This window comes from Sus scrofa, chromosome 15 (genome assembly GCF_054392235.1).
Source record: "Sus scrofa isolate SSC_HxYL_T2T_F1_AM1 chromosome 15, Sscrofa_HxYL_maternal_Yorkshire_Landrace_v2.0, whole genome shotgun sequence".
Classification (NCBI taxonomy): Eukaryota; Metazoa; Chordata; class Mammalia; order Artiodactyla; family Suidae; genus Sus; species Sus scrofa.
The window spans coordinates 120,844,576-120,871,648 of record NC_139397.1 but is presented as its reverse complement, the minus strand read 5'-3'; the positions used below and the strand labels follow the sequence as shown (position 1 = coordinate 120,871,648).

Genomic DNA, 27,073 nt, shown 5'->3' with positions numbered 1-27,073 from the left:
AGACAGTCTCTTTGTCCCTTCTTTCAGGGCACTGGACTGCTCAAATTTTATTGGCATAAGTGGTTGATTATATAGACAGTTTTTCACTATAGATTACATCACAGTGTTAAAAGTACATTGGTTAACTATTACATGGTATAGCAGCTATACATCATGTTCTAAGATCTTTATCTTAACTAAACTTAGTGAGTACAATTTAAGGGCAATTAGGTACAATACATCATGTAGAAAGGAGGAGACTCAGTTCAAAACATCCCATGGCCAGCCAGTCTTTACAAGTAAGAGGTCACAGACACAAGAATTTGGCATTCACAAATCTTGTTTTTAGACTGGTGCTTATCTTTAAAGCGTTATGGCAGGGAGACAGTGTAAGAAAATATAAACCAACTTAACTATCTATCACTTAAAAGCTTTCAAAATCAAGGACAAAACTCACAGCTAGGTTTCATGAATAATATATGTCTAACTTCTGTGAACTTCATTAAAATCCTAACTCTAAAGTTTACTATATAACTAGTTAGTAGATAAACACTATGTTTTAATTAAGTTGGATTTAAATAGGGGAAAGTCCTTCAGGATGAAATTTTTATTATATTATTGTTGTAATTGTTAAATCACAAATCACTACAGGAAAATGAGAATGGAAAATAAGAATAATAAGTAAATAATCAGGAAAGACTGAGGAAAACTGAATAATAAAACAGGAAAGACTAGGTCACCCGAGCAACAATCCATGTTTTCCAGTGCAAACATGGAAATTGTTTTCCCAGGAAAGCCCCAATTCTTCCCCATCAACATCAAAATGAGAGCTGTGTAACCTGAGGCCTGCCCTCGGCTTGTACCATACAGGCAGGTCTTAGCCTGACTGGAAGCCCACCTTCGGCATGCACCGTTCAGGCAGGCTTTTTATCCTGACCAGAAGCCCACCTTCGGCATGTACCATTCAGGCAGGCTTTTATCCTGACCAGGAGCCCACCTTCAGCTTGTACCACTTAGGTGAGCTCCCTTCCTTGATTAGGAACCTGCCTCCATGTTTTCCCACCTTCAGGCAAGGTCCTTTTTTCAGGTCCCTGTATCTCCTCAGCTCCCCGTGTTGCACCAGTTTTCATTCCCACCAACAGTGTAATAGGGTTCCTTTTTCTCCACGCCCTCTCTGGAACTTACTGTTTATAGACTTTTTGATGATGATCATTCTGGCTGGTGTAAGGTGGTACCTCATAGTGGTTTTGATTTGCATTTCTCTAATAATGAGTGATATTGAACATCTTTTCATGTTTTTTGGCCATCTGTATATCTTCTTTGGATAACTGTCTATTCAGATCTTCTGCCCATTCAATATCCACAAATTAGTGTGATACACCACATTAACAAAATGAAGAATAAAAACCATATGATCCTCTCAGTAGATGCAGAAAAAGCCTTTGACAAAATCCTGTTTTTCAAATATGTTAATCTCTTCCTTTATCTACTTGCTTTAGATTCAGTTATATAGGCTCAAACACACTGTAGGAAAAAAACCCCTATATTTTCTTACATTCCCCCTCAACATTTTACGATTTTGATGTCCTCTTTTACATCTTCATGTTAATCCCTTTGCTCTTCATTGTGGTTATAATTGCTTTCACAGAAATTTCTTGATTTTTTTTTTTTAATCTGTGTACTGGCTTATTTAGGTGATTTACTTTCCTATATATTCTTCTTTTCTATTTAGAGAAAACCTTTCAATATTTCCATTAGGACAGTCTTACTGTTGCTGTATTCTTTAATTTTTTGCTTGTCTAAGAAATCCTATGGCTTTATTTCTCTTCTAAATAATTTTGCTGGGTAGAATATCCTAGGTTGCAGATTATTTCCTTTTAGGACTTTGAATATATCTTGCCACTCCCTTCTGGCCTGCAATGTTTCTGTAGAGAAATCAACTGGAAGCCTTATTGGGGGGGGGGGCCCTTGTAATTAACTCTTTGTTTTTCTCGTTGCCTTTAGAGCCCTCTCTTTGACTTTTGCCGTTTTAATTATATCTTAGTGTAGGTCTGTTTGGGTTCATCTTGATTGGGACTCTGTACTTTCTGTACCTAGATATGTTTCCTTCTTTACATTTTCCAAGTTTTCAGTCATAATTTCCCTTTTTTTTTTTTTTTTTTTTTTAATTTTCAGGGCCATACCCATGGCATACGTAAGTTCCCAGGCTAGGTGTTGAATTGGAACTGCAGGTGCCAGCCTATGTTACAGCCACAGCAATACCAAGTCTGAGACACGTCTTCGACCTGCACCACAACTTGCAGCAATGCCAGACCCTTAACCCACTGAAAAAGGCCAGGGATTGTGTCCTCATATTCATGGAGACTATGTCAGATTCTTTTTTTTTTTTTTTTGGTCTTTTTGCTATTTCTTGGGCCGCTCCCACGGCATATGGAGGTTCCCAGGCTAGGGGTCGAATTGGAGCTGTAGCCACCGGCCTACGCCAGAGCCACAGCAACGCGGGATCAGAGCGGCGTCTGCAACCTACACCATAGCTCATGGCAACGCCGGATTGTTAAACCACTGAGCAAGGGCAGGGACTGAACCCGCAACCTCATGGTTCCTAGTCAGATTCGTTAACCACTGCGCCACGACGGGAACTTCCCTACAGATCTCTCATATATATATATATATATATATATATATATTTTTTTTTTTTTTTCTTTCATTTGGCATTTTCTCCACTGTTCTGATTGGGTGATTTCCATCATTCTAACTTTCAGATCACTTATCTGTTCTTCTGTATTATCACTCTGCTATTCATTGCCTTTAGCTCAGCTTTCATCTTGGCAAATGAGTTTTCCAATTTTTCTTGTTTCCTCTTTATAATGTCTAGTTTCTTTTTACAATAATACGCATTTCTATCAATAGCCCTTCTTAATTCCTTCAGAATTTTCATTATCTCCTTTTTGAACCTGGTGTCTATTAGACCCAAGGGGTCTCTTTCACCGTTTGTTCTTTCAGGGAAATTCTCTTGATCTTTTAATTAGGAGTGGTTCCTCTGCTTCTTTAATCAATTTAAAGTTCTCTTACTCTATGAGTTTTTGAGAAACGATTATCTACTGTGGTCTTGGAGAGCTATTTTTTTTTAAGTGGGAGCATTCCCGTGTAGCTTGCATGTGTTTAATATTTTTAGTGTGAGAGATGTTTTTCATATGGATGCCTTCCACTTCTTTCCTCAATGTGTGCTGACCCTTCTCCTTTTGATAGGAGGGAGAACAACTCTTGTTGTAGGGACCAGAGCTTGCAATGGATATTGAGCAGAGCCTTCTCTTTGCTCTGTGGCTGTCACTCACCTGTCAGGGGCAGGGTCTGCTCCCTAGTTGTTGGGATAAAATTCCCCAGATCCATTTCTGAGTTGCAGCATGAGGTAGGTGGGACTGGAGTTTCTTCTGGGAGAGAGGCCTTTGCCAGAGCTGTCCACTGGGGAGTATGCTCTGTGGTGTTATCTGTGTTGGCTCACAAAGTAGTGTTTTTGGCACTGCCCTCGGCCCCACCTCCACTGTGAAAATGCAGGCAATCAGCCCTGGAGGCACTTAGCATTGTGTTCACAAAGCTGCCAGCACCGATCCTTAGATGCCAAGTCAATGATGTCAGGTCCTAGGACTGTAGTATTCATGCACCTGGATCCACTCTGGGAGCTATGGAAGCAGCCAGACACCAGCCCAGCCTCCCTGTGCACATGCCCACAAAGTCCCATAGCTGCTAAGGTTGGACCCATTCCAGCAACTGAAGCACTCCTTGTCCTACTCACAAAGTTTACAGAAGCGATACCAAGAAAGTGGCTACTTTGGTGGGCCCCACCCCACCTTTTGTGGGCCCCTTAGCAATGGTGCTTTGCTTCCATGACTGGCCAGGCTTCTCCCGAGTACATTCCCCAGCTGCAGCCTATACCACATTACAGGCTATCTCTGTGCAGCCAAACGCTGTCCTCTGAAACCCAACTTTAAGCACTCAGCCCCTGCACATGACAGTAGGTGCTTGTGTCAGGCTGGGGATTGTAGAGGTGGCATGGATCTTCTGTGCTGGTCTCTGTTCTGCCTGTTGGTGCTGTCCTCCAAGCCTCTGAAGCCCCCTTTCTGTCCTGGATAATCTCCTCACTGGTGAAGGGGCTTCTCAGGGTGTAGGAATCTTACCTCATAGACAGTTCCCTCCCTGGGGCAGAGGCCCATCCAATCTTTTTCTTTCTTTCTTTCTTTCTTTCTTTTGTCCTACCCAGTTACATGGAGTTCTTGAACTTCTGGGTGTCTGATTATCTTTTGTAATGTTTAGAAAGGCATTCTATGGGAATTGTTCCATATGTAGATGTATTTTTGATGTATTTGTGGGAGGAGGTGAGTTTCACACTCTTCTATTCCGCCACCTTGAGTCCTTCCAGTCTAAAAATGTTTTGATCCATTATAATTTATTTTTATTATTATTATTTTTAATAGCCACACCTGTGGCATATGGAAGTTCCTGGGCCAGGGACTGAATCTGAGCTACAGCTGTGGCATCGGGGCAATGCCACATCCTTTAACCCACTGTGCCAGGCCAGGGATAGAACTTGCACCTCCACAGTGACCTGAGCTCTCTTCAGTTAGATTCTTAGCCCACGGTACCATAGCACGAACTCCAATTCACTATTATTTATTGATACTACTGATAAAATATAACCTCTTCCTTCTCTTGTTTGATGGTTTATGTAAATGTGATAAATTAGTTCAAGAAAATTAATAAATTTGAAGGGAGCTGGATTAGGATTTTTAGGGTTAGAATGAACTTTATTTAAAATCTGCTATCGTACATTTGTACAAAGTGAGACCAGGCATAGTAGCTGACTAATCTGTAATCATAAAATAGGAAACTGCAAACCAAGCACCAAAGGTAAAAAATCTCCCAGAGATAAATATTGAGATCAGTGGTTTCCTAAACTGTTCCTTCCACACATCAAAACATTTCTTTGAGAGAGTTCTGGTTATGACTCAGTGGTAATGAACCTGACTAGCATCCACGAGGACGCAGGTTCGATCCCTGGCCTTGCTCAGTGGGTTAAGGATCCAGGCTTGCTGTGAGCTGTGGTGTAGGTTGCAGATGTGGCTTGGATCCTGTCTTGCTGTAGCTGTGGCTGTGGCCAGCAGCTGTAGCTCCGATTCAACCCCTAGCCTGGTAACTTCCATATGGCCCAAGTGCAGCCCTAAAACAAACAAACAAACAAAACAAAGAAACAAACAAACAAAAAACCTCTTTAATTTAGATACTCTCTGAATAAAATAAAGAAAATTCTATTAACTAAGTCATACTATAAAATTAATGCATTTTTATTAATGCAGTTGAACAAATAATCATATATATAGGCAAGTCATATTATTCATTTGTTTAATGATAATGTTCAGTTCTCAGATCCCTCTGCAAATTAATCTACAACATGTCAGGGGTTTCAACCAACAGGTAGGGAAATAATGATAAAGAAAACTAGCAAATATCAATAGGAAATGTAATGATACAGAAAGAGAAAACAAATAAAAGATTGCCTTGCTATAAAGTGTGCCTCATACCCATTTAATGAACAAATTGTTCCATTTTATAGCTTTTTACTACTGGTTTGCATCCAGTCCCTGTTGACAGATACCCATGTCATTAGACGTATCATCAGCACTGGGGCCCATGTGGATAGTCTCCCCATGTCATGGGCTCCATAGAGAACCAATGAATTCTATCATTCATCCTCACGCTCAGGTTGCAGAGGAAGAAATCGAGCGCCAGAGAAATGAAGTGATTCATCCAAGATTACTCATTTAAGTGAGTAGCAGAACTTGTTTTCTGCTCCTATTACTTCATAGCAATTTCACATACCTCCCAAACTACATATTCTACCAGCATCCATTGCCAACTTTTCTTTTGTAGTTTACTTCCCATGAAAATACTTTTAGCCAAAGGGTACAGACAAAAATAGAAGAATTAATTTGTTATAATATTGCAAGGCAGGTTTAGGTGAAACTAGAAATAATCAATATACTGCTAAAGGTTGTAACTTAACGAAATTCATGACCATTTTAAGCCATCTTTTCGCATATATATATATTTTAAAGTAGAAATAGGTAAAGCTCTAGCTTCTGTGTTTAATACTACAGAGTTAAAATCTATGGAACTCTAGTGTAATTAAAAATTAAAATGACCTCAGTGTTTCCATGGAAATAAAAAGACCTCATGAATAAAGAATTATTTATGCACTTGACACAGAAGTCTGTTACTCTGAAAGTCATACATTGTTTCTTAGCTACCTCAAGCTTGATATTTTTGTTTTATTTTATTACTGCCTATATCCTTTGGTTAAATTCTTCTTGAAGGTCTAAAAAATCATAATTTCTATTAATATAATTCTGATATAAAAATATTTCAATATATTTTCAAATGTTAATCAAACCTGAAAGAGGAAAGATCTTCTAAAACAGTTAATATATTTATATAATTCTAATCATCTTTTTAAAGCCAGAATTTATACTTCCACTTAATCGTATTTTAGGCAAAAGCAAAGTAAGTAGAAAAATTTAATAATTTATTAAATCTAAAATTGAATAAAGTATAAAAAAGATTTAAAATGATAGTTTAAAAAAAAGACTGGAAAGCAGAAAGACTTGAAAGAAAAAAGACTTTTCTGAAATATTTTGAAATCAAGCCTAGAAGTCTGAATCCCCTAGTGCGGGGGAGTATTAAATGTAAATATGGTACAATAAAAGGCATTGACTGGAGTTACCTTATATTGCAATGTCTCTTGGAGATCCCTGTCTATGATACACTGATGTACTTGTTGACTAAGGGCCTGAAGAGATTGCGTCAATCAGCAACTAATTTGAGGTATCTCCTGCCCCTACATTCTCACACAGGTTCCAAGCCGGACTCAACTGACCAGTTGAAAGCATTGTTGGTGTTTTTTTTTTTTAATGCCTTAGCCATTTTTCCTGCTCTAGCTAATGTAAGTGTTGAAGGGCCCCAGAGCTAGATCCTGGGCATTCTTCTCTTCTTTATCTACATTTCTTTTGCTTACCTACGTATTTCTCTTTTCTGTTTTTAAATACCATCCATAGGTTGATAAATCACAAAAATGTTTATCTCCAATCTTGACCTCTAGATTTATGTTTCTAAGTGCCTACTAAACATTTCCATTTAGAAATCAAACTAACCAGTCCACAAGACAGCACTTGCTTTTCTCTTCTGAATCTATTCAACCCCAACAAGTCTTCCTCAATTCAGTAAAATTCACGACCTTCCATACAAGTCACTGAAGGCTAAACCCTGGAGTCATTCTTCATTCCTCTCCTTCCTTCATCACCAACCCCATAACCACTCCCCAACAGCCCATCAATCAGCAAGTGTTGATGACTCTTTCTCCAAAATATATCCTGAATCTGTTGGTTTCTCTTTGCTCACTGCATCACTATCACGCTAGTTCCAAATCACCATGTAATTGCAATAATCTAATTGCTCCCTCCATTTCCATCCACGTCCCTCTACAATACATTCTCCTGCAACATATAAAGCAAGATATATCACTTCTCCACTAAGAGTCTTCTAATAGTTATTATTGTTCTTAGGATGAAATTGACCCTATAATTACCATGGACTCTCAGGCCTTCTGTACCTGACTGACTTCATCTCATACCATCTCCTCTATTGCTCTCTAAGCTTATGCCACACTGACTTTTTTCAGCTCTTAAACACATTTTTTTTTTTCTATCTCAAGGTCTTTGCATTTACTCTTTTACCTGTGAAGCTCTTTCCTCTGCTTTTTGAATGCTATCTCCTTGAAAATACCACAAAAAAATAACTTGTTGATAAAGCAAAACTAAGTTTTCTGCTTACTGTAGCAAGGAAAAATACTACCTTGACAATCTTAACAGTGTGTCTGAGGGGGAAGAGATATTGGTGAGGTTTTGGGGGTATAGTTTAAGGTGAGTTTTCAATGCAATGAAATACCCCAAGACTAGCACTGGGTAAAGTCTGCAGAGCGGACAGGGAAACCCCAAGCCAAAGACACCCATCAAAGAATCCTCCTTCTTACAGAAATGGATCTGCTTTAGTGCCTTTGCCATGCTCAGTCATGGGCTGAGAGTAGCTTGTGAGAAGCACAGCTTCTGCACAAGTGGTAGGTCTAGAACACAGAACCTGGGGCCATCAGTCAGTTACTCTACCTGAAACAAGAGCCCCGAGTGGCTCATTTTTCATAGCTGCCAATGCCCATCTCTTCTGACAAACAGACCTATCTCTTCCCACAGGTTCAGGGTGCAGGTCTTCCATGGTTCTTGTGTGCCTCCCTTCCAGAGGGGAAACTCAGATGGGACCTCTGACATTGCAGTTGATCTTTAGGCTCACAACTGGTACTCATACTCTCCCTCTTTCAGTAGCTATTTTAATTCTAATCCCAGCTATCACCTCATCTGACTTTGGTGGCTTACAGGTGGTGTGACTCAAATCTTAACTTCCGAAGGATCTGAGTAATCACATTGTTTTCATGCTGGCATTGCTGCATGTGTGCACTCGCCATTACAATGGGACATGGGAGTACCAAAAGGTGCCCAGATGGGTCATTTGGATTCCATATGTAGTCCTTGCCCTGCCACCTCCTGCTGACCAGGGTCCATCACCCCTGCAGGAATGCTGATGCTGGTCTTACCTGCTAACACCTGGGTACAAGGACTCTAAAGTGCACTGACATTAGCTATATCTTATAATTCAATAAAAACTTTGTGTTCCTCCTGACAAGACTCCCCTTTGGGGACCAGGACCTGCAAAGCTGAAACTTAAAGGTGTGGGAAGCACAAAATTTCCCAGTGTGTCATTGGGAATGATGGAAAAAGGAGTCATTCCTGCCTCTGCCTGGTGGTTACTGGGCCCACACTTTCTTCCTTTTGGGAACACAGCACAATACAGAGGTCTCTGCCTTAATACACATACTACCTGACCAAAGATGGCACTGAGGCTTACAGAATGTTGCCTCTGAGTTAATGCTGTAGTCCTGCTTTTAGAAGGCCATTTCAGGAATCTATGAACCCATCCTAAGTGCAGCAATTTCTTTAAGAAACAAACCATGGTACATATACAAAATGGAATATTACTCCGCCATTAAAAAGAACGAAATACCAGCATTTTTTGCAACATGGATGGACCTAGAAACTGTCATGCTAAGTGAAGTCAGCCATACAATGAAACATGAACATCAAATGCTTTCACTGACATATGGAATCTGAAGAAAGGACAGACGGAACTTCTTTGCAGAACAGATGCTGACTCACAGACATTGAAAAACTTATGGTCTCTGGAGGAGACAGTTTGGGGGGTGGGGGGATGTGCTTGGGCTATGGGATGGAAATCCTGTGAAATCAGATTGTTATGATCATTATACAACTACAGATGTGATAAATTCATTTGAGTAATAAGAAAGAAAGAAAGAAAGAGAGAGAGAAAGAAAGAAAGAGAAACAAACCATGTAAGTATTTTGCATACATATTCACACCTCTTTGTAATTATACTGCGTATAGTCTTTTTCTTTTTGGGGTCTTTTTAGGGCTGCACCCACAGCATATGGAAGTTCCTAGGCTAGAGGCAGAATCGGAGCTGTAGCTGCTGGTCTACGCCACTGCCACAGCAACACCAGATCCAAGCCTCCTCTGTAACCTACACCACAGCTCATGGCAAAGCTGGATTCTTAACCGACTGAGCAAGGCCAGGGATCGAACCGGCATCCACATGGATACTAGTTGGGTTCATTATTACTGAGCCACAATGGGAACTCCTACCGAGTATAGTCTTCATTGCTTCATTTAACCTAGGTGACCAACTTTTTTCCCCCCAGATAAAACTAGAAGACAGAAAACCAGGGACTGTTTAGCTATTTTTCTAACGAGCATGCCTGTCATTTTATTTTATTTATTTTATTTATTTCTTGCTTTTTAGAGGGCCGCACCCACAGCATATGGAGGTTCCCAGACGAGGGGTCAAACTACAGCTACAGCTGCTGGCCTACACCACAGCCACAGCAACGCCAGAGCCTTAACCCACTTAGTGAGATCCAACCTGCAACTTCATGGTTCCTCGTCAGTTTCTTTCTGCTGAGCCATGAGAGGAACTACCCCCCACCTTTTTTTTTTTCATTTTATCTTTATAAGTTTTAAGGAGGCTGTGTAAATAACTAACTCCAAAGGTGTTTTGCAGCCTGTAAATCTATTTTTAAATGTACATTAACAGCTAAACTATTTAGTGACTAATGTTCCATCTCTCATTTTTTTCTTCAGATTATGTCTAAATCTTCAAAGATTATGTATCAGTTAACACAGTTTAATACTTATCTAACATATTTAGGTTACCTAAGTATGTAGAGATTACAGTTTTAGTTAAATATAAAGTTATTAAGAATTTTGATATGACAGAAATATCTTAAGAAAGCAAACCTTTTAAAGAAACTCATCATTAAAATTTTACCTAGTTAATCATGATTCTAAGTTTAAACAATTTGTAGAAATAATGATTATAGGAGTTCCCACTGTGGCACAATGGGATTGGCAGAGTCTTGGGAGTGCTAGGTTGTAGGTTTGATCCCCTGCCTAGCACAGTGGGTTAAGGATCCAGCGTTGCCATAGCTGCAGCTTAGGTCATGACTGTGGCTCAGATCTGATCCCTGGCCTAGGAATTCCATATGTTGCAGGGTGGCCAAATAATAATAATAATAGTAAATAATGATTATAATGATAACTCATTTGTCCCATAAAACCAATGAAAAAATATAGGAAGTTTAAATTTTAAGATGTCCAATCTTCTTATATAATCTATAATATTGTGTTGGCATTAATTTCATATATTAAAGTCAGGAAGATAATTGTTTTTCAGTCCTATAAACCAGTACAATTGACTTACTCTAATTTGTCTACCGATTCAACTATTTATCAGGAATATTCTATGAACATTTTCTATATAATATATAAACTCTGTATTCAGAAATAAAATCACAGAAGCTATTGAAATCCTGCTTCAAAGCTGGAACCAAGACCTTTTCTTCTTTTCTTATAGTTTTAATCAGAAATATCCCTTAAAAGCAAATTTAAAGAAAAGAAACACAAAAAAGTTAATGATTTTTCTTTCCATTTTAGAAATTCTTCATTAGATAGTCCTAGATTGAGCACATAATCACAGAATAATTGTTTTCATCAATTAATTCTTAATGTTCCCCTAAGGAGAAAAGAAAAAATGAGAGGGAGCCAGCTTTAGTTAAATACAAACTTATCATTATAAAAAACTAAGTGTCTTTCCTTAATTAAAGAGAAGGGAAAACTTAGATGCAGGAAAACTTATCATTATTTTTTTTATGGCCACACTTAATGTATATGAAAGTTCCCAGGCCAGGATCAAATCTGAGCCACGGCTGCTGCAATGCCAGGTCCTTAATCCACTGAATGAGGCCAGGGATCGAACCTGCATCCTCACAGATACTAGGTTCTTAACTGCTGAGCCACAACTGGAGCTCCCAGGAAAACTTATTTTGACACACATGCATGAGAGAGAGAGGGAGACAGGGAAACAGAGGGAGGGAAGGATAGAGAGTCATTATGACTCATTTAACATTAATTCAGGTCCCTTGACAATTTGATTTCTATGATTAAAAGCCAGTAGTTATTAATACCTGAAGTATAGAAATGAGAGGGAGGGGGTTTCTTATATTAAACAAAGTAAAGTTTCTCTTAGATTAATAAGACCATCTCTTTCTGAGGTGTTTTGAAGGGAAGAAGAAAAAGTCAGAAGGTGAAACAGAACAGAGGAAAATGGAGGAATGTAGGTTGAGGAAAGTGGAATAGAAGAATAAAGAGTGTTATATTCAAATTTTGATTTGAATAGATCTAGAAAAGACAGTTTTCATTTTCTCACATTTTTCCTTTGCTTTTGTCAAGGAATCTTTTAGGGAAGCAATTTCATAATCCCTTGAATATATTTTAGAAGTTTCCTTTTGCCTTAAAATGTAGAAAATTGTATGTTTGGGATATTGCTTCCTTTTTGATTCACGGTGCCTCCCAAAAGGAACAGTTTTATTCATAACAAAAGTTCCCCAGAGACCGACTGTGGTGCACTGGGTTGAGGCTCCTCTTGTGGCTCAGAGGTAACGAACCCAACTCCTATCCATGAGGACGGGGGTTCGATCCCTGGCCCCGCTCAGTGGGTTAAGGATCTGGTATTGCTGTGAGCTGTGGTGTAGGTTGCAGATGTGGCTCGGATCTGGTGTTGCTGTGGCTGTGGCGTAGTTGGCAGCTGCAGCTCTGATTAGACCCCGAGCCTGGGAACTTCCATATGCTGCAAGTGTGGTCCTAAAAAGACAGACAGACAGACAGACAGAAAGAAGGAAAGGATCCAGCATTGCTGCATCTGTGGCATAGGTCACACCTGTGGCTCAGATTTGATCCCTGGCCCAGGAATTTCCAAATGCCGTTGGTGCAGCCAAAAAAAATTTTTTTTCCTAAAGTAACCATTATAATTCCAAATAATCCTTTTGTCACTTAGAAAGTTAAGATGACATACCATCTTATATATATCTAGTATACATACAGATAAGATGCAGGAGTTCAGCCCAGAGTGGGTATACAACTAGACTAAAGATAAACCTATGAGTCTGGCAACAGTCAGTCAAATCTTGGGCACCTTGTGTCTTAGGGATCCAGCCGAACAAAGAGAACTAGACTTTCAATGGGCAAAATAAAACAAGAGTGATAAAGTTCTGACAAGATTCTCATAAGTGACTTGAGACAGTTTTTCTAAAGGATGCCAGTCTGAATAGAAGTTTTCTGAGCATACAAACTTACTCCCATCTTTATCCCTATGAACTTCCTTTTAGATGGACAATGAAGAAATAACAAGGACAAACAGTAGTATTGTCAGTAATAATGCATATTTCTACCCCAAATAAGAGTTTTTCAGACTGACTGATCAATGGATTTTTCAAAAGGGGTTTGTTATTCTTAGGTGTTACTCTAAACTAAACAGACTAAATTTGGCATTTGGAGTGTCTGATGATAAAATAAGAAATGAGGGCTCAAACCCAATATGAACTTACCTCACCATCGTCAATGGAGAGACCCTGTGAAGGAGGCTCAAAGGGCCTCAGAAAAGCATGCTTGTTTCCAAGTTGACCAGATTATGATGGGACCTCCAAAACAGTCAAATATTGGCTCCATTAAAATACCTCCAAAATAACCTGTTGATAAAGCAAAACTCAGTTTTTTGCTTACTGCAGTGAGGGACAATACTATCTTGAGTCTTAACAGTGTCTCACAGGGAAGACAGAGGCACAACATTTATGAGTTTTGGAATCTGGTTTAGGATGAGTTTCAAGGCAGGGGACCTAACTGGGATTAGGCAAAGTTTTTAACAATATTTTTGATTGGTCAAAGGGAGTTAAGAGTTTAGAAGTAAGTCTTGGGGAGTTCCCGTCGTGGCGCAGTGATTAATGAATCCGACTAGGAACCATGAGGTTGCGGGTTCGGTCCCTGCCCTTGCTCAGTGGGTTAACGATCCGGCGTTGCCGTGAGCTGTGGTGTAGGTTGCAGACGAGGCTCGGATCCCGTGTTGCTGTGGCTCTGGCGTAGGCCGGTGGCTACAGCTCCGATTCAACCCCTAGCCTGGGAATCTCCATATGCCTCGGGAGCGGCCCAAGAAATAGCAACAACAACAACAACAAAAAAGACAAAAGACAAAAAAAAAAAAAAAAAAAAAAAAAAAAAAGAAGTAAGTCTTTCACAAGCTTCTGTCTTTTTAGACTAATCTTCTGCTATTTCCCTACATAACCTGAGTTGTTGTGCCTGGAACTTTTTTGATTTAAAATGATTTTCCCTTTGTTAGAATTGATAGTACTTATCAGACCATTTTAAAATTGTAGAACTGTCTGCCACTACACTGTGAGTAGTTATAGGAGTAGGATTAGGTTTTGTTAATCTTTCTTACAGCCAGCAGGTCACAGTGTCTGGTTCTTAATAAATACTGTCACAGTTGCCCATGATTGGAGAAAAACACATAAACATGCTGACTAATCTGATTTTCAATTTACGAACATAACCTCAAAGGATCTCTTAATCAAGCAGGGCAATTAACAATAATATACCTTCCTAGTTTAATTACTCTCCTACTAGCTTTTCTAAACTCCCTAACATACTTCCCCCACACACCAATCTCCACAATCACCAAAGGCCTTGCTTATTTCACTGAGACAACTAATCAGAAGAGTATTTCTAAGGACTCTCACTTGTACCAACCTACCAGCATCTTTACCCACCGTAGTCTGTCTTAGCATCCATCCACAGAAGTGGTACCCATGCTTCTTCAGGCAGAGCCAGAACTTCGTATTCTTGCAGTTACCCTCATTGTGTGGTATCTGTTCTCTTTAAAAACTCTCGCCAAAATGAACCTACTAGCACTCCTAAATGTGCCATATAATTTCTTTTGCTTTCTCCCTGAATTCTATACATCTGCAATTTAATCTCATGTCCACATCCTGTCATGAAAGATCCAACCTTAAGACCCTACCATGGATAGATTGCTTGCTTTTCTGGACTGTGTAGTAAAACTTACGTGGAATGGTATTGGTCATACTTTGGTACCAAAATGAGCTTTATCACTTAATAGTTGTGTAATAACCTCAGGCAAGTTATTGAATTTCTGAATTTCAGTTCTCTCATTTATGAGAGACACTATTAGTAGGTTAAATGATATTCAATGAATTCTTTCTTTCCTACTAAAGCACAACTTTTCTTGGAGTGGTAATATAGCTCTTTTTAAAGAGTTCCCGTGGTGGCTCAGTGGAAACAAATCTGACTAGGATCCATGAGGACGCAGGTTCAATCCCTGACCTCGCTCAGGTGAAGTGGGTTAAGAATCCGACATTCCTGTGAGCTGTGGTGTAGGTCACAGATGTGGCTCGGATCTGACATTGCTGTGGCTGTGGTGTCGGCTGGCAGCTACAGCTCTGATTTGATGCCTAGCCTGGGAACCTCCGTATGCCACAGGTGTGGCCCTAAGAAAAACGAAAAAAAGAGGTAATTTTCCTAGCATCCTTTGTAACTAGAGTAGTCATACAACAGTTCTAACCAGTAAGTTAAACACAGAAGTTGCTGTTAGATCGTCTAAGAAGGACCTTTGGCTCATTTACCTAGATCAGACCTTTTGCCTATTCCTATTCCTGTCTGAGCTCTGATCAATGCTGGAGGTGGAATGACTGCCTCTAGTCAGTTTGGTCAGACTGTCTTTGCACTTCGTTTCATAGGAAAAAAGACCTTTTTATTTGGTTAAGCCACCATAATCATGTCTGTTCCAAGCAGCCAAAGGTGCTCCCTAACACATATACCATCCTGACAGTAAGAATAGTGCTTATGCTACAGGCTTTTAAAGTTCATTATTAATAAACTTATAAAAATTAACACATACTGAGTGGCAAGGATCAGATTCTGTCTAAAACCACAGCATGGTTAACTCACTAATTCTTCATAACAAATTAGGTAGCTGCTGCCACTACTATTCCTTCAGATTAAAAAAATGAAAAACGAGAGTTCCCGTCGTGGTGCAGCAGAAACGAATCCAACTAGGAACCATGAGGTTGTGGGTTCGATCCCTCGCCTCATTCAGGGGGTTAAGGATTGGTGTTGCCATGAGCTGTGGTGTAGGTCACTGACGTGGCTCGGATCTGGCATTGCTGTGGCTGTGGCTGGCAGCTGTAGCTCCAATTGAACCCCTAGCCTGGGAACCTCCACATGCCACGGGTGTGGCCCTAAAAAGCAAAAAAAAAAAAAAAAAAAAAAGAAAGAAGGAAAAACTGAAAGCCTAAGTAATTTGTCCAGCTAAAAAAGAGGAAGTAGGATTCAAATCCTAGCTGTCTGACTTCAGAGCACATGCTCTTAAGTACAAATCCATGCTATGATAATAAGAAACAACTTACGCCAGACAAAATGCCAAGTGCTTTAACCAAACAATAAAAAGCACCACAGGAGTTCCTGTCGTGGTGCAGTGGAAACGAATCTGACTAGGAACCATGAGGTTTCGGATTCAATCCCTGGCCTCGCTCAGTGGGTTAAGGATCCGGCATTGCTGTGAGCTGTGGTATAGGTCGCAGATGTGGCTCGGATCCTGCATTGCTGTGGCTCTGGCATAGGCCAGCTGCAACAGCTCTGATTAGTCCCCTAGACTGGGAATCTCCATATGCTGTGGGTGCAGCCCTAAAAAAGGACAAAAAAGACCAAAAATAAATAAATAAATAAATAAATAAATAAATAAATAAATAAATAAATAAAAAGCACCACATACAATATCTGGTGCTCATTAAAAATGTCAGTTCTCTTCTTTGGAAGTAATGTCTTCTTTGAATTCCTATGTAATTTTATCTATAGTTCTACTATCAAGTTTACTGTTTTCTACACTGTATAAAGTTAAATATCTTATGTAATAGACACCTAGTTCCTTTGAGACATGGCACCTAACTATCAGTGACAGTACACACAAGGCTAAGTCATTATAACTGGTGGAGCCATGAAAGGGGGGGTTGGAAACTATACCATCAAAGGTGGTCCCTATATAATCAGGCAGTTCTCGAGAATTCCTGTAGATCAATAATATACCCTAAGTCCCACAATGATATACTTACTTGTCTCACCCAGATTTGTGGTGCCCCATCCTATCTCATAATCTATCCTTGCACTTCTCTTACAGTCTCCTACTTCATCTCCCAACTTTATTGCTCCTGCAGAAACTCAAATGTGACATTACGTCAGAATTATTTGGAGAACTTCCACATCTAGTCAAGATGGAATAACAGTAACCAGATTTACCCTCCTACCTGAAACAACTATAACATTGCATCAAATATATGAAACAGTGATACTCAAAACACTGGACATCATACAACAGAGGACAGTGATCCCTGAGAGATGGAAAACAAATGAGTTGAAGCCTATGCTATATCCCAGATTAGCACGTGAAGAGAGTTTTCGGACTGTAGTGCGTGGAGATATAACCCAGGAAGAGCCTCTCTGGGTAGAGGAGATGAAGCCTAGGCCAGGAAGACAGAAACAGCTAGAGTTTATAAGATCAAGCACTGGAGAAAAGAGAGCTACAGCAATTTAAAAAATCCAGAGATTTGCATTCAGAAGAGTACTTATGATCAGTGCACAAGTAAAGGAAACTACTTGAAACTGGAGAAAGAACATTAAAGGACTTAAGGGAACAACCTCTGAGGCTCACAAGGGATCAGAAGAGTGCCATTTCCCACCAGCCACGGTGGAAATCTCACTAATTCATAAGCACAATGTAGAGTACTCGGTAGCGTTTTGACTCAAGTGGGACAAAATCAACACTAGATTAAATATAGTTCTGGTCCTACATAACAAAGCTTGAAAGCGAAACATTAAACTATTTCTGAGAAATTGTGTCCTAGAACAAAACTCAAGAATATTTACAAGAATATAAAAACACCTAGCACTCAACAAGATAACAGCTACGTCTGATATCTTATCAAAAGTTACCAGACAGGAATTCCCATCGTGGCTCAGTGGAAACCAATTTAACTAGTATCCATGAGGATGCAGGTTTGATCCCTGGCCTTGCTCAATGGGTTAAGGATCTGGAGTTGCTGTGAGCTGTGATGTAGGTCACAGACACGGCTTGGATCTGGCATTGCTGTGGCTGTGGTGGAGGCTAGAGGCTACAGCTCTGATCCGGCCCCTAGACTGGGAACCTCCAAATGCCACAAGTGTGGCCCTAAAAAGACCACCAAAAAAAAAAAAAAAAAGTTACCAGAGTTCCCTTGTGGTACAGCGGGCTAAGGATCAAGAATGTCACTGCAGTGGCCTGGGCCCAGGAACTTCTACATGCCACAGGCATGTGGCAAAAACAAACAAATAAACAAACAACCAGGAATGCAAAGAAGCAGGAAAATGTATAAAAATAATGAATAGAAAAATCAGTCAATTGAAATTGCCTCAGAAAAAGAAAATGACAGAATTAATTTATAAGGGCATTAAAATAGTTTTGTAACCGCATTCCATGTGTTCAAAAAGCTAGAGGAGAGACTCAAGATATAGAGACATGGAAGATGCAAAAACTTTCCATGTTAAACTTTTAAATATGAAAACTCTGATGCTTTTGTTGAGAAATACACTAGATGATCAATAACCAAGTTTTATTCATAACCGGCCAATAACTCAGTAATTTGGTGTTAACAAATATGTTAGACATTACAGAAGAAAAGATCAGTGAATTTGAAGACACAGCAAAATGAAATATATAGAGATGGAAAAAATTAAAATGAGATATGGGATAACTTCAAGCAGACATAAATATATTTGAAATCTCTGATAGAGAGTAAGGGAGGAAGACAAAATGTTTTTTCAGGAAAAAAAAATTCCAAATTTGATTAAAACTATAGATTCAAGAAGATCAACAAACACAAATACAAGAAATGTGAGGAAAACTACATCAAGGTATATAATAATTAAATATCTGATAAAAAGAAACCATTAAAGTCAGCAAAAGGGGGGAGGGAAGACACACACTAAGGAACAAAGATAAAAATGATACCAAATTTCTCATAGGAAATAATTTAAGGTAAAAGACAGTGGAGGTAAAGGTAAGGTAAAAATCATTTTAAAAATAAAGTAAAAAAGTATTAACTTGGAATTCTTTATGCAGTTTCAACATCAGTTGAAACTGAAGGCAAAAATACAGACTCTTTGAGTCACAATAAATATGAAAAATTCAGGAGCAACAGATCTATAAAAAAATGTTAAAGTAAAAGAAAAAAATGACTCCAGAAATATAGATCTATACAAGAGAATGAAGAACACTAGAAATAATAACTATGGAGGAAATATAAAGATTTTTAATTATTTACATCTCTTTACAAGATAAGTAGTTATTTAACATATAAATAATAATAGTGTACCATGGGGCTGATAAGGTATACAGAAATAAAACTTATGAAAACGACAGCACAAAGGTGAGAAGGGAAAAAAACAGAAGTATACTCTTTTAAGAACTCTACACTGTATAAGAAATGTGGTGGAATAGTACTTGAAGATAGACTGTGATAGTTAAAGATGTACAATATACGAGTTCCCGTTGTGGCTCAGTGGTTAACAAATCCGACTAGGAACCATGAGGTTGCAGGTTCCATCCCTGGCCTTGCTCAGTGGGTTAAGGATCCTGCATTGCTGTGGCTGTGGCGTAGGCCAGCAGCAGCAGCTCCAATTAGACCCCTACCCTGGGAACCTCCATACGCCGTGGGTGCGGCCCTAAAAAAAAAAAAAAAGACCAAAAAAATGTACAATATAAACATTAAAGCAAACATTAAAATAATGATTTAGGGGAGTTCCCGTCATGGCTCAGAGGTTAACGAATGCAACTAGGAACCATGAGGTTGCGGGTTCAATCCCTGGCATTGTTCAGTGGGTTAAGGATCCAGCGTTGCTGTGAGCTGTGGTGTAGGTCGCAGACACGGCTCGGATCCTGCGTTGCTGTGGCTCCGGTGTAGGCTGGGCGGTTGCAGCTCCGATTCGACCCCTAGCCTGGAAACCTCCATATGCTGCAGGAGCGGCCCAAGAAATGGCAAACAAGACAAAAAAGACAAAAAAAAAAGGAAGAAAGAAATTGCATTTCTATATACTAATAATGAAAGACCAGAAAGAGTAATCAGAGAAACTATCCCATTTGCAATTGCATCAAAAAGAATAAAATACCTAAGAATAAACCTACCTAAAGAGACAAAAGACCTATACTCTGAAAACTATAAAACGTTGATGAAAGAAATCAAAGATGACACTAACAGATGGAAAGATATACCATGCTGTTGGATTAGAAAAATCAATATTGTCAAAATGACTATACTTTCCAGGCAATCTACATATTCAATTCAATCCCTATCAAATTACCAAAGACATTCTTCTCAGAACTAGAACAGAATATTTTAAAATTTGTATGGAGTGAGTTTCCATTGTGGCTCAGCAGGTTAAGAACACAATTAGTATCCACGAGGATGTGCGTTCAATCCCTGGCCTTGTTCAGTGGGTTAGGGATCTGGCGTTGCTATAAACTGTGATGTACGTTGCAGATGCAGCTTAGATCCTGTGTTTCTGTGGCTGTGGCTGTAGCTGGCAGCTGAAGCTCTGATTTGACCCCTAGCCTGGAACTTCCATATGGTGTGGGTGCAGCCCTAAAAAGAAAAAAAAACAAAAAACAAAAAACAAAAAAACCCAAAAAACAAAACAAAAACGACAATAACAACAACAAAAACAAGACATTTCTTCAAAGAAGACATATGGAGATGGCCAACAGGCATATGAAAAAATGCTCAGTATCACTAATTATTAGAGAAATGCAAATCATAACTACAATGAGGTACCACCTCAGAACAGTCAGAATGCCATCATTAAACAAGTCAACAAATAACAAAAATGCTGGAGAGGGTGTGGAGGAAAAGGTATCCTGCTCCACTGCTGGTGGGAATGTAAACTGGTATAACCACTATGAAAAACAGCATGGAGGTACTTCAGGAAACCAAATAGTGAGCTACCATATGATCCAGCAATTCCACTGCTAGGCATATATCCGGACAAAACTTTCACTGGAAAAGACACATGCACCCCTATGTTCATAGTAGCACTATTCACAATAGCCAAGACATGGAAACAACTAAATGTCATCGACAGATGAATGGAATATTACTCAGCCATAAAAAGACATACTAATGCCATTTGCAACAAAATGGCTCTGGCGTAGGTCGGAGGCTACAGCTCTGATTGGACCCCTAGCCTGGGAACCGCCATAAGCCGCAGGAGTGGCCCTAGAAAGGACAAAAAAAAAAAAAAAAAAAAAAAAAAAAGACAAATACCATATGATATCACTTATTTGTGCAATCTAAAACATGGAACAGATGATCCTATCTTAAAACAACAAACAAAACAGAAACAGATCGCAGCCAAAAGAGCAGATTTGGGGTTCCTGAGGGGGAAAGGGGAGGGAGTGGGATGGATGGGAATTTGGGGGTTTTTTGGAAGCAAACTGTTATGTTTGGAATGGATGGGCAATGGGATCCTACTGTACAGTACATGGAAAAAATGTGTGCTTGGGTCACTTTGTTGTACAACAGAACTTTATGAGACACTGTAAATCAGCTCTTATAAAAAGGAGTCACTGCTAGTAAGTCAATAAAAGAGGTAGAACTGAATCACAAAAAATGTTCAGTTGCACCAAAAGAAGGAAGAAAATGAAGAAAAAGTGAAAAAAGAACAGGTGGGACAGGAATTTCCATTGTGGCTCAGTAGGTTAAGAACCTGATGTTGTCTCCGTAAAGTTGCCGGTTTCATCCCTGGCCTTGCTCAGTGACTTAAGGATCTGGTGCTGCTGCAGCTGCAGTTCTGATTCAACCCCTGGCCCAAGAACTGTCATATGCCACAGGTGTGGCTGTAAAAAGAAATAATAAAGATAAACAAAAATAAAAATAAAAAGAACAGATGGGATGAACAGAAAATAAATAACAAGATGGAAGATTTAAGCCCAACCATAACAATAATAATATTAAATGCATCTGAAACCTAAAAATACATAAAACAGGATAAGGAGTTCCCGTTGCAGCACATTGGTTAACGAATCCGACTACCAACCATGAGGTCGCGGGTTCGATCCCTGGCCTCGCTCAGCAGGTTAAGGATCCAGTGTTGCCGTGAGTTGTGATGTAGGTTGCAGACTTGGCTCGGATCCCGCGTTGCTGTGGCTCTGGCATAGGTCGGCGGCTACAGCTCTGATTGGACCCCTAGCCTGGGAACCTCCATAAGCCTCAGGAGTGGCCCTAGAAAAGACAAAAAACAAAACAAACAAACAGAAAAAAACAGGATAAGACCTCCTGATGAATGAGTATGATCTATTCCAGAAATGCAAGGACAAGGCTGTTTTGCTCTTCGAAATTGTTTCTCACTATAGCGAAAAACTATAAAAAGAAAAACCAAATATCTCAATATACTCTCAATGCATCCAGAAAAAGCACTTGAGGAAATCAGATATCCATTCTTAATAAAAACTCTCAGGAGTTCCCATCGTGGCTCGGTCGTTAATGAATCTGACTAGCATCCATAAGGACACAGGTTTGATTCCTGGCCTTGCTCAGTGGGTTAAGGATCTGGTGTCACCATGAGCTGTGATGTAGGTCGCAGACATGGCTCAGATCCTTCCTTAATGTGGCAGTGGCTCTGGTGTAGGCTGGCATCTACAGCTCCAATTAGACCCTGAGCCTGGGAAACTCCATATGCCACAGGTGCGGCCCTAAAAAGCAAAAGTAAAAGCAAAAACAAACAAACCGAAAACCTCTCAGCAAGATAAGAACAGAAGGAATATCACTCAATTTTATAAATGACTTAATGCAAAAGCTATGGTTAATATCACACCTAATAGTGAAAGATCAGAAACAAAGCAAGGATATCCACTCTAGTTACTTCTAATCAAAATAAGGTTCTAGCCAGTCTAATAGTTGAGAAAAATAAATAAAATGCATCCAGATTGGAAAGAAAGATATAAAACAACTAGATTATCTATGTAGAAAATCTGATAGAATCTACCAAAAAGCTATTAGAACTAGTAAATGAGTTTAATAAGGTTGCAAAAAAATCAACTGTCAGAGTTCCCTGGTGGCTCAGTGGGTTAAGGATTCAGCATTATCACTGCTGTGGCTTGGGTGACTGCTGTGGCACAGCTTCCATCCCTGGTCCAGGAACTTTTGCATGCCAACAGGAGCAACCAAAAAAAAATCGACTGTATTTCTATATACTAATGCAAAAATCAGTATTGAAATAAACAATGTCATTTATAAGGTCTTACTGACGAACATGACAAAAGATATGTGACACTTCTACACTAAAAACTGAAAACACTGCAGAGAAAAATTAAAGAATACCAGAGTTCCCATTTTGGTGCAGCAGAAACTAATATGACTAGTGACCATGAGGTTGCAGGTTCAATTCCTGGCCTTGCTCAGTGGGTTAAGGATCCAGTGTTGACGTGAGCTGTGGTGTAGGTTGCAAACATGGCTCAGATCTCTTGTTGCTGTGGTATAGGCCAGCAGCTGTAGCTTAGATTCTACTCCTAGCCTGATAAGCTCCATATGCCATGGGTGCAGCTCTAAAAAGCAAAAAAAAAAAAAAAAAAAAGTATTAATGCTAAGATTTCAATTACCCTCAAATTGATCTATATATTTTACATCATCCCAGTCAAAATCCCTTCAGGTTTTTTGTTTGTTTGTTTGTTTTCCCCCAGCCTATGGGGTCTAATTGGAGCTGCAGCAGCCAGCCCACACCACAGCCACAGCAATGTGGGGTCCAAGCCAAATCTGTGAACTACACCACAGCTCACGGCAACTACCCACTGAACGAGGCCAGGGATCGAACCAGCATCCTCACAGATACTAGTCAGGTTTGTTACCACTGAGCCACAATGGGAACTCCTTGTTTGTTTGTTTTTTAAGAAATTGATGATTCTAGGTGTTCCTATTGTACAGCAGTGGAAACGAATCCGACTAGGAACCCCAAGGTTGTGGGATTGATCCCTGGCCACGCTCAGTGGGTTAAGGATCTGGCACTGCCACAAGCTGTGGTGTAGTTTGCAGACACAGCTTGGATCTCACACTGCTGTGGCTGTGGTGTGGGCCGGCAACTGTAGCTCTGGTTGGACCCCTAGCCTGGGAACATCCATGAGCCGTGGATGCGGCCCTAAAAAGCAAAATAAATAAGTAAGTAAGTAAGTAAGTAAGTAAATAAATAAATAAATAAATAAAATAAAATAAATTGATGATTCGAAAATTCATTGGACTTAGAATAGCCAAAACAAAGTTGAAAAAGAGGAGCAAAATTCAAGAAATTAATACTACTCAACTTCAAGACTTATTATAAGCTACAGTAATCAAGACAATGTGGTGCTGATATCAAGATAGACCAGAGCTTTTCAGTCTTGGTACTACTGGGGACATTGTGGACCAGATAATTTTCTGTTGTAAGAGCTGTCCTATGCCCTGCATGATGCTGAGCAGCATCTCTGGCTTCTATCTACCAGAAACCAGTGGTTATATCCCTAGTTATGACAACTAAAACTGTCTCCAAACCTTGTCAAATGTCCCCTGGAGGAAACTGCCCCAGTCGAGACTACTGAGATAGATAATAGATCAATGGAACAGAACAGAGTTCAGAAACTGGCCCACATATACCTGACAAATGAATTTTTTCATCAAAGTTATAAATTCAATTCAATGGAGAAAGGATAGTCCTTTCAAAAAATGATGCTGGGAGTTCCCATTGTGGCTCAGTGGCTAACATGGCTCAGTGGTTAATGAACCCAACTAGTATCCATGAGGACATGTGTTCAATCCCTGGCCTTGCTCAGTGGGTTAAGGATCTGGCGTTGCCATGAGCTGTGGTGTAGGTAACAGATGTGGCTCAGATCCCACATTGCTGTGGCTGTGGCTGTGGTGTAGGCTGGTGGCTTCAGCTCCAATTCAACCCCTAGCCTAGAGACATCCATATGCCACAAGTGTGGCCCTAAAATAGACAAACAACAAAAGCCAAAAAAAAAAAAAAAAAAAAAAGATGCTAGAACAGGTATTCATATGCCAAAAATAAAAAAGTCAATCTATACACCTTGTACTACATATACAAAAATTAACACAAAATGGATCACAGACCTAAATGTAAGCCTAAAGTTATAAAACTTCCAGAAGAAAACACAGGGAAAAAAATCCAACCCTTTGTTAGGCAAAGGTCTTTTAGAGACAATATGAAACTATGAACCTCAAAGAAAAATTAGATTTCATCAAAATTAAGAACTTCTGCCCTTTGAAAGATTCTGAGAGTGAAAAGATAAGCTCCAGATCAGATGAAAATATTTGCAAATCACATTTCTAATAATGAACTGTATCTAGAATATACTCTTTAAAACTCTGTAATATGAAAACAACAACATAAAAATAGATGAAAGATTCAAACAGACAATTAAAGAAGATATGCAGATGGCAAACAAAACATGAAAAGATGCTCAGTTCCTATTGTGGAGTTCCCATTGTGGCTCAACGGTAATGAACCTGACTAGTATCCATGAGGATACGGGTTCATTCCATGGCCTCACTCAGTGGGTTAAGGATCTGGAGTTGCCATGAGCTGCAATGAAGGTCACAAGTGTTTTGAATCTGGCTTTGCTGTGGCTGTGGTGTAGGCTGGCAGCTGCAGCTCTGATTCAACCCCTAGCCTGGGAACTTCCATGTGCTACAAGTGTAGCCCTGAAATGGGGGGAAAAAAGATGCTCAATGGTATTGGTCATTAGAGAGATGGAAATTAAAAGAAAAAATACAATGAGCTACTCGTACACATCTATTATAATGCCTAAAATTTAAAAGCCTCTCCATACCAATACGGAGTGCTATGAGATAGAGCACCTGGAACTCTCAAACACTGCTGATTGGAATGTAAAATGATACAAGCACTCTGGAAACTTATTTGACAGTTTCTTAAAAGTTAAAATTTGTACCTACCATACCATTAAAAGTTAAAATGTATACCAATCATTCTATTCCTATAGATATTTACATAATAGAAACGAAAGCATATGTCCAAAGACTATGCAAATGTTCATAGCAGCTTTATTTGTAATAGCCAAAAACTGTAAACAACTTAGATGTCCATTAACAGGTGAATGGATAAGCAAATTATGGTATGTTCAACAATGGAATATTACTCAGCAGTAAAAAGGAATGAATTAGTCATATATCCTGTGACACAGATGACTCTCATAACTATGCTGAGCAAAAGCCAGATTTTTTTTAATTACTCAAATGAATTTATCACATCTGTAGTTGTATAATGATCATAACAATCCAATTTCACAGGATTTCCACCCCATAACCCAAGCACATCCCCTCACCCCCCAAACTCCTCCGGAGACCATAAGTTTTTCAATGTCTGTGAGTCAGCATCTGTTCTGCAAAGAAGTTCAGTCTGTCCTAACAAAAGCCAGATTTTAAAAAGGTTCATACTATATGATTTCATTTTTATAAAACTGTAGACATAGCAAATTGATCTCTAATGACAGAAAGCAATTTAGTAGTTGTTTGGGGATGGTGGGATGGGGGTACAGGCAAGAAGTTGGAATGGATTATGAAGGGGCACTTGGTTTGGTGCTCATTATCTTGACTGTGGTGATAGTTTAATAGATGTGTATGTATATCAAAACTAATCAAACTGTACTCTTTAAACATGTGCAGATTATTGTATGTCAATTATATATTTCAATAGAGATAATTAAAAATAAAAACTCTGGGAGTTCCCGTCGTGGCGCAGTGGTTAACGAATCCGACTAGGAACCATGAGGTTGCGGGTTCGGTCCCTGCCCCTGCTCAGTGGGTTAACGATCCGGTGTTGCCATGAGCTGTGGTGTAGGTTTTAGACGCAGCTCGGATCCCGTGTTGGTGTAGGCCAGTGGCTACAGCTCCGATTCGACCCCTAGCCTGGGAACCTCCATATGCCGCGGGAGTGGCCCAAAGAAATAGCAAAAAATAATAATAATAATAAAAAATAAAAATAAAAACTCTGGGAGTTCCCGTCGTAGCTCAGCAGAAACAAATCTGACTAGTATCCATAAGGATGCAGTTTGATCCCTGGCCTTGCTCAGTGGGTTAAGGATCCAGTGTAGCCACGAGCTGTAGTGCAAGTTGCAGACGCAGCTTGACATATGCTGGACGTATGCTTTCATTTCTCTTATGTAAATATCTATAGTAGTAGAATGATTGGTACAAATTTTAACTTTTAATGGCATGGTAGCCACATTGCTGTGGCTGTGGTGAAGGCCAGTGGCTACAGCTCTGATTCAACCCCTAGTCTGGGAACCTCCATATGCTGCAGGTATGGCCCTAAAGACACACACACACACACACACACAAAACCTCTGCTAGTATGTAATTTCATTCTGTCCCTCTGGTTTTAGAATTCTTTTTCTAATTGAGATATAATGGACATACAACATTGAAGGTGTA

The 27,073-nt window shown here is 39.5% G+C and overlaps 1 protein-coding gene across 21 annotated transcripts in view; it reads right to left on the bottom strand.

Moving 5' to 3' along the window:
* The window catches only part of CARF (calcium responsive transcription factor), a 91,349-nt gene that overhangs the window by 5,932 nt on the left and 58,344 nt on the right, over window positions 1-27,073 (bottom strand). For 11 of the 21 annotated variants that reach the window (XR_014828967.1, XR_014828960.1, XR_014828982.1 and 8 more), the window contains one exon: window positions 13,091-13,231. Coding sequence is in view for 6 of the 21 variants with exons in the window: in XM_084998446.1 (XP_084854572.1) it covers window positions 13,128-13,231 (104 nt within the window). In the remaining 15 variants the exon portion in view is untranslated. Of the gene's footprint in view, window positions 1-11,042; window positions 11,221-13,090; window positions 13,232-27,073 lie in introns of those variants that run through there. The other 10 variants (XR_014828974.1, XR_014828981.1, XR_014828957.1 and 7 more) reach the window with 2 other exon arrangements.